The sequence below is a fragment of the Meleagris gallopavo genome, chromosome 10 (assembly GCF_905368555.1).
Source record: "Meleagris gallopavo chromosome 10, MGAL_WU_HG_1.1, whole genome shotgun sequence".
Lineage (NCBI taxonomy): Eukaryota > Metazoa > Chordata > Aves > Galliformes > Phasianidae > Meleagris > Meleagris gallopavo.
In genome coordinates, this window is record NC_139413.1 from 18,745,214 (window position 1) to 18,760,807 (window position 15,594).

At 42.1% G+C, this 15,594-nt stretch overlaps 1 protein-coding gene across 3 annotated transcripts in view; it reads right to left on the reverse strand.

The window, feature by feature from the left end:
• The window catches only part of ST6GALNAC5 (ST6 N-acetylgalactosaminide alpha-2,6-sialyltransferase 5), a 65,841-nt gene extending 50,759 nt beyond the window's left edge, over window positions 1-15,082 (reverse strand). The window contains exons 1-2 of one of the 3 annotated variants that reach the window (XM_085231617.1): window positions 14,638-15,082; window positions 13,853-14,089 (exon numbers count right to left, since the gene is read on the reverse strand). In XM_085231617.1, coding sequence (XP_085087743.1) covers window positions 13,853-14,089; window positions 14,638-14,703 — 303 coding nt within the window. In that variant the 5' untranslated portion in view covers window positions 14,704-15,082. Of the gene's footprint in view, window positions 1-13,852; window positions 14,090-14,301; window positions 14,573-14,637 lie in introns of those variants that run through there. The other 2 variants (XM_085231618.1, XM_085231619.1) reach the window with 2 other exon arrangements.
• Between the last annotated feature and the right edge of the window lie 512 nt (window positions 15,083-15,594).

Consider the following 15,594-nt stretch of genomic DNA (forward strand, 5'->3'; position numbering starts at 1 on the left):
TACACTGCTTCTCACAGGACCTCAAAGAACCAAGGGTGCCTATATTTGCATGCCACATTAAAGTTTATTACTGCCCAAAATACTGTGCAGCCGTGCTGCACACATCAAGTACCATGCTCAAAAGAGTTAACCTGCCTGAAGTCACTATAGTTGTTGCCAAACATGTGGTTCAACACGCTCTGAAAATCAGGTCATTTATTTACATGACCATGTAGTAATGTGGAGTGAGGGCTCAGCATCACCGCAGACAACACCATGGCAGCACATGAATGCCTAAACCAAAAAGCATGGTTTCCAAAAGCCTCGTTCAGCTATTATCGAAACCTGTGCCCAGGTCCACCCTTCCTGCTTAAGTGACCACAACCCAGCAGTGAGCAGGTCGTGCTGCTTCCTGAACAGTTGACATAGATACATACAATGAAGGAGCTGGAGGGGGCTGAGGGACATAATTTGATGAAATACATGAGGAGGCCTCTTTGGAAAATTACAAAGTAACACTGCCATCTTCAATTTATGCAGCAAAACTTTTTAAAACACATACTTCAATAGTTTCTGAAACTGGAACTCATAACCCATCGCAGTCATCCCCAGCTCAAGACTACAATTGCTTTCTCTTCTGTTACTGCTTAACTGGACTAAGCCACCCTCCATCATGATTCCGACCAAAAGAAATCCACACTGAAATTGCACTTCAGTACTTTTCTGTTGGGCAGTTCTCAGGTAGAACAGGTATCTTGAATCCATTTTCAGCTGCATAACTCTTCCAATCCACTGTATATAATCTCAGAGCTATATAGAACAAGGTCTGAAATTTCAGTTCCAAGTCAAGCATGACAGTAGGTGTCTCACATGATTACTGAGGACCTACTCTGAGGTTGAGTCCCTTCAGTTTTCAACACTTGAGCACTTTTCAAACTCCTGTCTGAAATTCCTATCTGGACACTCAAAGGTCAAAACTATGGTTTGAACCTTCTTATGTTTCACTATCCCCTTATGTAATAAGGAATTAATACTCCCATACTTTAAAGCAGAAGTTTCCATTTAATGTTTCTGTGGCACTTGGAGACCCTCAGAAGGAAGGCGATATAAGTACAAAGTATTATTATTTAATGAGTTAAGGGAAAGAACCTCTTGTTTCGGAAAATGGGAAGGTTTTATGTGTGTAAAATACAAAAAGAGCCACTAGAAACTATATTTGAAGGAGAATGACATAGAAAATTCTTACTTGTTGAGGGTTTCTTTTGCTATTATTTCTAAAAACATAGCCTGATTAGCAAAGTCCTATTTAGGCAGCTACCATGTTTAAAAGCCTATCTGTAGCAATTTTAGCAAATGCTTCAACATTCAACCTGTATCACATCATTGGATACTGTAGTACATCTTTTAAGGATCGTATGTACATGCACAAATTGCACTATTAGGCTATTTTGAGATAATTACTTTAAAAATTCCTCTTTGTAAGTTTTGGCTAACACAACACCACAGGACATAAATCCACAGTGAAATCTAAACATTCAATCCCTACAACACAACAGCGTGACTACTTAGAACCAGTTTTATACCTTGCTAAACTTCCAGCTTCACCACTCTTCATACACTTTCATTCAAGTCTAGATATGCTGCAACTACAGTACATTTCTTTTTTGTGACTTAATGTTATAATTTGAAAAGAAAATGTAAGAGTAATTACTGATGTAATAAAACATGAACATACTGTAGACAACTCAGTAGAATTTTAATTAGGAAATGCAGGTTTTCACAGTTTCCCTTGTCCTCCTTTCAATGAGCTTTCAGCCATAGCACATCTTATTTTCATGAATTTAGTATTTTGAATGCTGTCAACTTTGTCTACATTTTCACAAGCATAAACACAAAGCAAATTATGATGCTGCTAAATAAGGGCTTGAAATGCAAGCTTCTTATAGAAATACGTATGCCTAACACAGCCTCTCCTTCTACTGATTGATCGCTCTGTGCAAAAATACGAAGGCGTAAATACTAGGAGAGTTGATTCTTCTTAATTTTTTTTGCACTTAGACATGGCCTCAGTCTAAAGAAGGATCTAACCAGAGCCTGACAGTTAAAGATTAACAGTCGTGCCATACCAGCAGGCTTGACAAAGGAGCTTAACTTAATCCTTAAGGCAGTATAAGATGTCTTACGTGTATTACTGGGTAGGAGCACAGCTTTAATAAACACAGTGTAATGTAATTGTCAGTAGTTTTACTGATGTAAAATATGAAACAAAACAACTAGAAAAAAAGACACGTATTTGTTTTCCAAGGGAAACAAAAAGGAACTTTTTTTTTTTTTTTTTTTTTTTTTTTTTTTTTAAGATTACTTGTTTTGAATTTTGAAGTCTCAGTGCTCTGCACAGACTGGTACACAAAAAGCAATTCCTATAAAGAAGACAAGCAGATGCAGCTCATCATCCACAGTCGAGAGGCAATGGACAGCAATTGTTGCTAAACTGGCTTACACACTGACTGTCACAGCTGTCCTTAGTTTTCACCTCTGATCTCAGCCACAAGGTTTTCATGCACTTCCTGTGAGCAATATACTCAATTTTAAACTTTGGAGGATTTAAATAACAAAGTCCCTGGACTTTGCATGACACGGATGAAATCACCTCCTGCACCTCCAAGTGGAATAGATCTTCTTTTGTAATTAGCTACTGAGCGACAAATAACCATCATAACCACCACAGTCCAAATGTTAAGACACTAATAATCACGTTAAAACATTTTTTTCACATTACCCACTACAAATAAGAGATGTCATATTCACAACACACTGAAAAATATCCCTAGGAAGAGGTATAGTTATAAAAAGTCATTTCTGAGAAGCTTTAATGAAGCTGGTACATGTTACCGCCTAGATACATCTGAAAGCACCAATATGAGCATTACATCTCTGTCAGTGTTTTTAGTGTAAGCCCTGTTTTTATAGTTCTCCTAACACAGCAGTTCTGCTGTACGCCATATCAACACAAAACCTGAAAAGCTTTTGGGTCCTGTGAATTGTCTCAAATCTAGACCTGATCTAAAGATATGTGTTAGTATAGGTTATATGCAGATATATATATATTCATATCCCACCTGGTGAGCTCTGACACAAAGAGTGAGAGCCAGCTGCACCTTCTGCTGAAGCCCAAGGTGTGGTGCATTCATTGTCTTTCACAGGAGCAGAATTAGGAGCCTTGTGCTTGCAGCTGGGTAACAAGCTGTGCAAAGTTTCAAATCAACACAGCTGGGAGTGAGAGGTGATTCTAAAGCCTCATTTCACTTTCCAGGCCAAAATGTCGACAGGCATAATTAAAGATACCCTGAAAGCTACTCTGTATTGCACAAATTGCTGCAGATCAAAAGGGATCACTGTGCTGGCAGAAATCAGACACGTTAATACCGGAGATACCCTCCTGGCCCTGATATCCCTCCTCCACATCTACCAGCTGCACAAAGTACCTCATTTATGCCCTTAAACCATCAGGGACACACCAACACTGCCACTGAGAACGAATATTCAGCATATATGTAACTAGCTCCGGTGCTTTTTCTGTGCTGCTACTGAGACATAAAGCAGATTCAGGGAAGAGGAAGAATTTAGCTCTAGTTTCAATTCTACTTTTCAAAAAACATAGCTTTTGGCTACTCATAAAAATTAAAAGCGAAGTCAAAATTAAATCTATGAATATGAAAATTAGCAACAGGAAGAGTAACATTAAGGCTCAGCAGTCTTATGTTAGATAGTGAAGACATGATTAAATATCCTACCATGTTCAAAGAATTCTTCACTAATTGAAATTAAGGTGCAGCTGTCAGCATTTCTAGATATATATGGTAGGAACACCAGAAAACACGTTGCAAATGAGATGCCCTGTCCGTGTATAGAGAAATGACTACACACAAATAGAAAAATCTTTAGCCTGATTTTCAAACCATTTCCTAGAGTAACACAATTAAAGTTGTTCCTTTGACAACACATCCAGTGAAAACAGCAAAATTTTTTTCAGTGGAGACTTAGATGAGTAAGTAGTGCTCCATGAACCTAACTTAGGGTCTCACAAAAAAACCTGACTCGCAATGCCATCTATCCTATTAGGCTGTTGTACAACAGACCATGCTCTGCCTGTAGGTCAAGGCTGTAGGACACACAGAAGCTCTACAGTGCAAGCCACACAACCACACTTAAATATGCTGCTGATCCAGCAGACCCTTCCTTCCAGTCAAGCTTGTTAGTTCTGGCTTAGCAACATGCTCACTGCAGCTATTCAGCTGCCAGAGCAGAGCCGATGCATCTCCAAGCAGCTCAAAGGGAGGGCAAAGCACGCTCTCGTCTGCTGGCAATATCCCACACAGACATATGCTTAGACATCATGTCAGCTGGCACTCAGCAAGATGGGGAAGCCCTTACTGAAGGACCGGTTATTTCACATAGTCCCATTCATGTCGGAGGAGGTTCTCATGGATAACATGAACAATATTGTAACCAACTGACTCAGCCTTCATCAGACTCATGAATCAGTACTGAAAACAGACAGAAATCCAGAGCAGCGTTACAAAGAGCATACACAAGTAGATGGATGAATAGAAGTGGCAGTGATTTTGCTGTAGGTTTTTAATCAGTAAAATGTATTTTGAAGAGTCATCAGTAATAATGATTATTTTAAAGAATATAAGCGTTAGGAAAGAAACTATTTCAATAAAATATAAAGAGCTTTGGTTTGCTTCCATTTTTTAGAAAAGGAGTTCACCTACAAATATCCAGGCACAGGACTGAGGAAGGACAGGCAGTATTAATTCCTCATCACTCTGACAGCTGCAGCCAGACCACTGGCTGTATTTTTTGATTTTATGTTCCTATTTTAGAGTCAACCAATATGCTGAGATATGTAAAACTAACCCTTTTATAGTAGCATTAGGAATAAAGTGGAGAGCAACAAAATTTAGGACCACATTTGTCATTATTCTAATCTCCAGGGATGAAATTTAGCCAAGTATCTCAAGGACTGACCCAAGAAAGGCATACTGTAAGCTACAGTGGTGCAGGGAAGGGACAGCACAAGTCGTACAACAGCAACTGCCTGGAAGCTTCTATGTTCTGCACCAAGGTTGGGAGACCAGTGCCTCCATGTAGACAACCAGAAGATTTCTCATAAGGACTATTTACAGGTTTTGAAAATCATGTTTTTTAAACATATTTTTGACCAAATATTCAATCTCTGCAAAACACAAGATGGCCCTTGTTTGCACGGCTAAAGTTAAGGAACAGCTGATATTGCAAATGCAGTTACAGTCCCAGGCACCGCACCTGAGAATTGTTCAGAAATGTTTTGGACATGTCTGTAAACCTGTTCCCAAGACACCCCACACAGCCTCAGCCCATCCTGACCCTGACGGCACGGAGCAGCACAGCCCAGCTCCAGAAGAGACACAGCTGCCAAAGGTCAGCACTTATTTGCTCAGGTACAGACAAATCTGATTTCAAACTCGAGCTAACAAGCCCTGTCTCCAACTACACTATGCAGACTTACTGACCCAGCCTGCTGTAGCTTTGGGAATCTCTACATCTCACTTTATTACCCCATAATGATGTGCCACCTTCCTATCAGTTGCCTCAGTTATGTACTTCCTCAGATGCTTACATTTTGTGCAAGTCACATGGGTGAATTTCACTGATACAGAATAAAGATGTCTGTCCACAGAGAATGCAATGCAGGCAAGAAAGTTTAGAATGTAACAAGCTTGAATTTACTATCATTTCACCGCTTGCAAAACTTGTTCTGCCATCTCAAACTGGAACAAAAGGCAATAAATTCCATGCAGGTGAACTGGCCAACAGCGGTGCGCCTGGTGATAAACGCAGTCTCCTGAAGCCTATTTCTCATTGAGCCATTTCTTAAGCATAAACACCATTCTTTTAACTTTCCTGTGCACAAATCTTGATACAGATGTACATTTATACAACTTTCACTGTTGAATTTTTTCTTTTCCTTAGAGATAAGCCTTAGACTGGTGCTCTGCTGAGTGTTATTACATCTACTCTTGTGACCTGCTACAGCTGAGGGCAAGATATACTCTAATTTAATACTGCATGACAGAATAAACTTCACAGAATATTTTGTTTCTGCAATATTAATGCCAAGACAGTATCTAAGGAGGCTAATAACATACCAACCAAAACAAACATATAATACTTGCTAAATAAAAATGTATATTACAATTGCACAGACTGCTTAGTGACAAATATCTTCCTCCTCTTTTTCAGGTTATGTCTTACCAAGTCATCCATTCTGTAATGGAATTTTTTCCACAGCTGCAATTAAGTCTTAATGTGTTCTATTAGAGGATGAAGCACATATTTATATACTCTTGTTCTGCATTACAACAGTCCAAATTATTAAATCCAAATTAAGAAAACCTGATCTATACTGCCTGTATGCCACCTACACTCATTACTGATCCCTTGTTTTGAGCAACAAACATTTTGCATTTTTTTGGAAGAAAACCCCACACTCTAGTAATCTATTAGTTTGCCCCCTCAACATTGTAAGATAATCTCTTCTTTTTCTGAAGTTTTCTTACAGCACTGCAGTAAGAATCCAGTGTTTATTACTGTACTTAATGTACACATGGTACCCCCATGAGTACAGTCCAGGCACTAACAGCATGGCCAGATTTGCCTGACCTCAGTTCTAATGTACATTCCCCGTAGGAATGTAATATGGTTTTGAGCCCAACTTTGTCTTCTATAGAACACCTTTGGGGGCACCTTAGAGCTTCACATCTGCATTTTACACTCTTCCACTGCAAAAAAATTCTCTGAAGGTAGATGTTACAGTTTTGCTTTGTCCCCTCCCACGCTTTGAGGCTCTTATTTTTAATTTTATTTGGATATTTTTAGAAAGACAACAAAGAACAATTAATATCAGTGTCTAAACCGAAAATATTTGCTTTTCCAGCTGAGAGCAGATTTCAGTAATTAACCTGGTCTGAACACTTCTAGCTGTGACGGCTGGAGCGAAAGAGTGATGAGATTGCTTAGGGGTGAGGCAAAACAGGATGAGGTGAGGCATCATGATGCTTCATCTCACCTTCAAAGTGGCTTTTGTGCTGTCACATCTGCTTATATCAGCACTGAACGACTGCTGATTTGATCATAATTGCCCTAATTAGAAGTTAAATTAATACACCGAGTTCTTCAGTATCAATGCCACCTCAGCATCAAGGATGTGCATACAGAGCATTGCTGAGCAATACAGGTTAAAAGAATAAAGGTCATAGAGAAAAAGAAACTACTTGCAGCCTATTGTTCTGAAGATTATCACATAGTTAGGACGACACTCAATAACCACATATGCCCCAGGGCAAGCAGAAAGGGGAAACTTAAGGAACTCTATTGAGAGATATCCATCAGTTCTGAACAAAAATTACATTTCCTGTCATTGAAAATCTCATTTAGTTCAGACTTGCTTCCACTAAGGATTAAAACCCTTCAAAAGAACACTTTGTCTTTATAGGAAGATGAAAATAGCCTAAAATGCTCACAGTGAAAGTTGGTGTGCAAGAAGTGGATAATATGGTAAAATTAAATGGTTATCAAATATAATATACTTCAGCATGTACTGGAAATACAAATGTGGTCATTGAAATTAATGATGAAAATGAAAAGAAAAAAAATTAACAGTTTTTTTCATGAGAGATGCGCAAATTTCCCTAGCAGACTAAGTGTCACCAATTCCCTGTCCAGAAGTACTTGGCACATCCACGAAATGAGGAAATTTTTCACATCCACAAAAGATGATAGGGAAGGAGACAGAGGAAACAGGCCCTTTGCACTTATTAAAGCATGATGCATAGGATATGTATATAGGATATAGCAGGGAACAGTGTATTTACTCAGCCTTCACTTCTCATGATTCAGATTAAAAGCTATAATTCAGAACCAAGTAACAACAAGACACACAAAATAAATAAATCACCTCCATGTTTCTGCATTTTTTCCTTCTGTGAAAAAGAAAAGTAAGAACTTGGCCTTAATCAGATGTAAAAAGAAGCTAACTAGTATGGCCCATGTCATGGTACTGGATATTGCTAAGAATGGACTTTTTCAAAATGTGAGAAAATTAAAACATATTTTTGCATTAACTGTCTTCATCTGACCATCTACCAACTATCTATGCTTGTACTGAAATCAGTCATCAAGATTTTGTGATACAGTCTCTGAAATAATGTTTTTGTGAAAGAATAAAGCTACATCACAATCTGAGATAATGCTGCAAATTACACAGGACAAGATCTTCACCTGGTACAAACTCCAATACTTTCTGTGTCCCTGGTATAATGGCAGTGATTCACCCTGCTTTATTTCCTGAACAACCAGAACACAGCTAGTTTGTGGCTGGCAGGTTATGCACAGCATTACATTAATTTACTAGCATTGCTAGTAAAACTAGCAATATTAGATATCAAACATCAGGGGCACATGAATGACTCCTTACAGATATCTCTTTCCAGCAACAGACGCTGACCTCAACCTGGAGCCATCCCCTCTACTAGACTCCATCTTCAGTGGTACTACTTTAGAAAGAATTAGGCAATAGTCAGAACTGTAAAATTGCTCTGTTTTATCACTGTGATAGCAAACATTCTTGATCTCTCTCAAGCAAGTACCAAAGTCAGAATTCTACAGAAAAACTGTTACAACGGCAAAGTATGTCCCCTTCCAAAAAACTCAATAAAAAAGACGCATAAACTGCTCAAGAAACTGATGCCTCTACATAAATAATATTTCAAAATACTGCAAATAGGAACAGTGCCAAGCTAGGACTACTGGCTCTTTGCAGCAGTGCCAAGCAGCTTGGAGCACAGAAAAATGTGCCATCATTTCCCATCACTGTTGTGTACTCCGTACTGCACACTAAGTGCACATACAGACTGCTAAAGATTTCAGACAAGGATTGTCAGAATGAATGAATCCAGTATTTTGATTTGTTAGGCTGAAAAAGTAGGCTAACACAGTAACTCAAAAGCAGGAAAACTTAAAGCAAAAAATAGCAGTTATTCAAATGCTGGGTACATCTAGTAAATTGTAATTGTCTCTGTCCTGCATGTTTGTATATTAAGTTCATTCTCCTTGTAGTCCTCTGTCTATTCCATTATGACGGCTTTACTGAACTTACAGCTTAAGAGAAGGAAAGCATCCTACCCCAAAACAAACAGCCCAAGAAACCAACAGGACGCTGCCCAAGGGGCTCTATGGCCTCACGCCTCGCTCACGCTTATGACAGATGTGTCCCTCAAGGAGGTTATTCCAGAATGAAGTCTCCCCCTTGTGGATCTCTCTCAAAATAAAAGCTCCATCAAATAATTAATTGTAAAGCCTGGGCTCCTTCCTTTACAGGTAAGACTATCAGAGGCAAATACGAGCATGTAATCAAATTATGAAAAGCATTCTTTGACTTAACTCAGTGGGTTTGATCTCACCTCAGGAAAGAGGAGCTGTTTTGTCCTAAGACATTTCACAATTTTGTGCAAAATTCATTTTAAAGAAACTAAAAATCTCTTTCCCTGCCATCTCCACGTAGGGTAATTGTGAAAATTGGTTTAATGAACCCCCTCAAACTTCAACCCGAAAACATCAGTAGTTAAACTATTTAGGTAAAATTCAAATTCCAAACCGCTATTATCTAAATGAACATAAAACACATCAAGATTTTCCTCCAACTCTAAGTGGAAAAAGTTCCTACTTTCATCTGAGAACACATTCTTGTGTCTCAGAAATTAAGGAGCTACAGAACTCTTAGCAGAATGACTTCCTCAAAGACTACATTAACTATGCCATTCTCTGATCTGCATTAATTTGAAGGGATCACAAAGATTTCTTTGCATATGATAATTCACATTATCATAAATTAAGAAAACATTGTGATCTCTTTCATTATCACGTTGGTTCTCATGCTCTGCTATGGCATTTAAGCACAGCTCTAGGACCTCTAGGAATTTTGTCCATGAGATTTTTTATTTTCTAAGAAGCGAAATGGCTTGAAATATTATTTAATTATGTATGTGACAAACTCATATTTTATTCCTAGTACCAACTGTTGAGTCGATACTGGGTAAAAAGCTTTTTAACTACTCAGAAATTGTTCTCATATTCATTTCAGAACAGTAATAGAATGGTTAAATATTTATTTCTTGCAAGTTTTGGAATTATGCTACGTTTCCTACTTTCATTAACAGTCTCTTATTTGTATGCAGTAATTGCTTTAAAAATATAAGCACTGTAATTTCTTGCCATCACTGTGGTAAACCAGCAGAAAGTCTAACCCCCACAGAAGAGCATAATTCTGCTTCCCTTGACACCAGTGACAAAACATCTTTAATTTTAGGATTATACGCAAAGAATTAATGAAAGATGCTCATTGGACAGTCTGGGACTCTTGTCCTTTCTAACAGCAGATGCAAAAGCTTAGCAATGCTACTTTGCCAAAGCGCCTCTGCAGGCAGTGACAGCTATTCCAACTACAAGGGCAGCTGCTTCATCTGCTGCAGTCCTTGACGCCTCAACAGCAGCCATCACCAAACCATGCTTTCTTCTCCAAATAAGAGAGTTTTTAGGATATAAGCATTAGGATATTACTAAGAAAAAAGACATCATCGATCCATTTCAATCATCCATCAGTAGTGACTGTGAGCCACTCTTGGACTGCGACATGCTGTGGGGAGATGCCAAGAACCCATCTCTGAACCTGGTGCTGTTTAAAACATTCTTAAGAGTTCAATTTAACAAAAACAAAGTTTGCGGTCCTAAGCAGCAAAAGGCTGCAAAATGGATTCCGATCTCTGCTCTTCCATTCAGGGAACAAGGCTTGCAAAAATCACAAAGACAAAACACTACAGAACAAACCATCACAAATCTGACCAAGTGACAAGAGACTCCTGCAGAAAGGATCTTCCAGCCCATAAAAAGAATTTTCTGTATTTTAGTCATATTCTCAGACTGCCTGCTTATCTTGGCAGGGCAGATGAGAAACTCCAGTTCTCACTGAATGTGCAATAAAAGGAGGCTAATATTGCTAATTACAGTATTGGAATCTATATTTTAAAGTCATTGGTACTTTACTAAGTACTTTGATTTTCTGGGAAAAAGTCTCCGAATGTGATCACTATTAAATGAGCTGTACTGCCAGTAGTGACAGACATATGTAATTTGTGAGGTACAATGAGATGAACAACTGCTAATTATTTTTCCTGAAATGTCTATATGACTGTATAACATGGCCTCTGTATGTGACAACATTCATGCTGCAGTTCTGGATTAACAAATACCACTTAGCATATAGCTTCAGCGTGCATTCTTAACTCTCATTAAACACAACCGAAGAGGTATAACACCACAAACACTAAACTAGGTTGTCCTATTAAAGCACACTGTGGGAACCAGAAAAACTCATTCTAACGTTGTGAATGTGTTTCAGCTCCTAGATCTGAGTTCAACATTTACTCTACTACTGCCAACAGTCAAGAGTACATGGACACACACAGAGGATGAACTTTGTACAATGGTCATTCAGCTCCTTGACAGACAGTACAAAGATTCTATACAGGAAACTAACAGAGCTGTTTTATGAAAAATCTACCATCCATTGTGATTCTACGCTGTTATCTGTTTGCCATCAAAATAACACATACCACTGCTGAAGTCATTCTCCTCTCCTTACCTTGCCAAGCCTGTACATTGCCATACATCAAGGCCTTTTTATCTCCTTCCAGACCTGCTATCTAAAGTATCACGTCCTCCCCACAGCCACTGAATTTATCATACTCTCTTTGTGCAGCTCTCCTAATGTTCCTTAAATCTCTCCAGTTCCTTCATTTGCTCTCACTTTGTGTTGGACTTTCATGCTGTTATCCAAGCTGTCTCCTCTGCAGTCTCAGCTGTCCCACCCCAAGAACACCTCTGAAAACTGTTCACCCTTTTTCACTTCTTGCAACCTCTCTCTTCCCCCTTCTCTCATCATCACTAATCCTGCTCCCTTCTTTTTCCAAGCTATTAATGCCCGTGATTTTTGAGTTCTCCATTTTTCATTCTGCCAGAACTGAGGTATTCTGGAATTCTAAATCCATGTTAAATATCTGGGTCTTTCGAATTACCAAAACAGCTACACTTGTTAAGAGTCAAATCTGAGCTCTGCTCTTCTCCATCATCTCCCCATGGTAATACAGAGTCCTCACTGCTTTGCGTACCACAGTGGCACAGCTCTCTGCATGATCTCATGCATTAAAATAAGACAATGCATGCCAGGAACACATCAGGGACTGCATGTTTTTTGTTTGTTTTTGTACCAGAGAATTTACATGGAAAAGTTATTAAAGCTTCAGCAGATTATGACTGTGAGATACGAGCGACATGAAATAAAATTTAGAAATGGAGTACCTATGGGTTTAGACATAATACAATATATTGAAAAGTCAGAGGAGCAGCTTGTTCCAAGATGCAGAAAAACATTAAAACTACCTTGAAAGGTAATACACATAGAAGACTAATTTTAAATATATAGTAATGAGGAGTGTTTCAGGGACAGGAGAACCATTGGCTATGCACGTGGACAGCTTAGAAAGCCCCACAGATGCCTTTTCAATGATCACTGCTTACAAGCATCATGTGCATACATACCCACACTGCATTATGTGCTCATGTTCAGGAAGGACAAAAGAATTGCAGAGAATTTGCACACACACATTAGGAAGCCCACGGCCAAACTTATTTTTTCTACAGCCAGCAGACATCACATTTGAGAACTTTCAAAGAACCATGTAAGAAAGCAAAAAACACTTTGAAGGGACCGTCAGGAGCTATTTTTCCTGTGTTAAGAGCACTACAGGTAACTCCTGCATAGAAAGTGAGCCCAGAAGGAACAATAAAAATCCACGTATATCAAGGTCACCAATCCTCACACAGTACCTCTAAACTGAGGCCAGTAACCTGTTTGACAACACATCTTTCAGAAAGATATTAGTCTCAATGTCACAACATGAGAAAGTTGGGAATCTCTGCTTGTTTTTCTCATCCTTACTACTTGAAACCTTGCATACTAAACATTATCTGGGAGTTTAGTAGAGAAGGATCCTTAGAGCTTCCATATAAATGCAAGAAACTGAACACAGTATAAGTGGCAGAGGAATCTGCCTTCTGAGAAAATTATTGAATATCAAGTATCTCTTCAGTGGATATGCCACCCTGCTCACTGTCACTAGGTCTGTCCTCTGAGATATCAAAGCTCCTTATGCCTTCCTTTAGCGAACAGGCATCACAGTCTGACAACCCAGCCTTGTAATTCTCGCATCGTGGGGGGGGACATCATTTTGTTCACCATTAGAGGTGCCCCAATTTCTAGAACAGAAACCAAGGCTGACAACTTCTGCTTCTCAGGAAAAGGATGAAAAGGTCATTTGTACAGGAAATACAGTTCTCTTCGGTTCCCCAAGACTGAATGAGCTAAGAATAAACACCTACCCATCGACTTTCCTTCGAGTAGCTAAACTTACTTTAACCCTTCCCTGATGCTAGAGGTAGCAGACCCCCAGCGTTCAGCACCAAAAACAAAACAGTATCTCCTGCTGGGCAAGGGAGAAGAAAACCAACACCCCACAGACCCTCAACCATTGGGATGGACACGGCCAGGAGCCGACAACAGAAGGCTGACCCAGCAGCCAGGCTGCAGAGCACCCCGAGCACGGCACAGCCGGGAGGAAGGTGAGCTCCGCGGTACGGGGTCGGGGATCCCCCTGGGAGGCCGAGGAGCGCCGGACCCTACAGGGAGAGAACGGGCCCCGCGGCGGCGGCTCACCTTGTGCTCCAAGACGCTGATGTAGCCCTCCAGGAGTCCGGCCCCGACGGGGAGCGCCGGCCGGTGCTGGCCGCGTCCCGGCGTGCGGCTGGGCACCGCCGCCACCTGCTGCTGTTGCTGCTGCTGCCGCCGCCGAGGCTCCGGGTGGCCCCCGCCGCCGCCTCCGATGCCGCCGTACATGAGCAACAAGCTGGTGCACATGGTGGTGAGCGCCAAGCAGACGGCCAGCCCGTGGCGCTGCGGGGGGCAGAGAGAGGCGGCTGAGAGCCCCAGAGACGGCGGCCGGCCCCGCTCCCCAAGTTTCACGCAGCGGGAGCCCCGGCAGAAGTGTGCCGGAGGTTCGGGACCCCCCTCGTCCACGCACCGCCGCCCCCCGCCGACCTCCAGCCCGGTTCCTCCGGCTCCCCCACACCTCTCCTTCCCGCTCCGTCTCCCTCCGGACACCTCACCCGTGCATTTCAGCGAGTGCTGGGCACGGTCGCGGCTCTCCTCCCTCCCCCCCATCTCCAGCCTCGTCCTTTACGCAGCTCGGCTTCCTATCCGTTTCTCACGACGCACACACACAAAATCCCCAAAGCCCGAGCAACACGAATAAAAGAAAGCATGCGGAAAGTTCGCCGCCGCCGCCGCCCGGCTCGCGCTCGCCTTCCCGCACCCCGGAGAGCCGCGAGGACGCGGCCGGGGCAGGCGGGAGCGCGTGCGCCCAACCCGGGGCAGCCCCGCGCCGCTCTTCTCCTCCCGCCGCCGGGCCGAGCCGAGCCGAGCCGTGCCAGCGCCGCGCTCACCATCAGGGTCTTCATTTTGTGCGCCTCCCGGGCGCCGCTTCGCCCGCTCCCCGCTAGGCTCGGCATGGCGGGGGAGCCGCGGCCATGGCTCGGCCGGGGAAGCGCCGCCGTGCAGGGGATTAGGGGGGAATTACAGCCGGCCGGACCCTCGGAGCTCTGCCAGAGCCGGGTCCTCGGCCGCCCCGCCTGCCTCCGCCTCCTCCTCCGCCTCCTCCCGGCGGCGCGACGGCGGCTTTAGGGCAGGTGGAAGTTAACTTCTGCCGCCCCTCGGGCGCGCTGCTCCGCCGCCGGCGGGGACGCGGCGGGCACGCGGCCCCGGCTGCCGGCCAGCGGGGAGCCCCGCGGCGCTACCCTCACGTGGAGCCGCTCCGGGTTTTCCCCGGCGGAGAATCCGTGGCTCTCCCCCGCTGGCTGTGCTGGCTGAAGCCGGCGGCGTTCAGGCAGCGCTTGAAATTCGCGTTCGTGAAAAAAATCGACGCCCTCAACTCCTTGTGCGGCGCTAACGCCGCCCTCCTTCATGCAACCCTTCTCCAAAGCGATATCAAAGCCTTTTGATAAAAGCTCTCCTCTGTCTTTTTGTTTTGCTCCCCGTGCCATCTTTGCAGTGGTTGAAGGTGGGCATTTCTCCACCTTCTTTTACAAGCAGCCTTCCAAAGTTGTTTTCTTTTTTTTTTTTTTTTTTTAATGTTTCCTTCTCCGTGCTGATGGTTCAGACATAAAAACTTTATGAAGGGACCTCAAATTACACAGATCTCTTACTCTGGCAGTTCCACGTATTAGGACGTGCCCCTTCAAGCCGTTTTGAAGTTGATTTCTTATGAAGTTATTAAAATGACAGCATAGCATTTAAAAAAATAATCTATCTCCTAATCACGACGATATTTCTCTTGAAATTACTCATGGAAATAATAGTTCTAATATATGCCTTCACATCTAACCTATGGCTATATAACATTA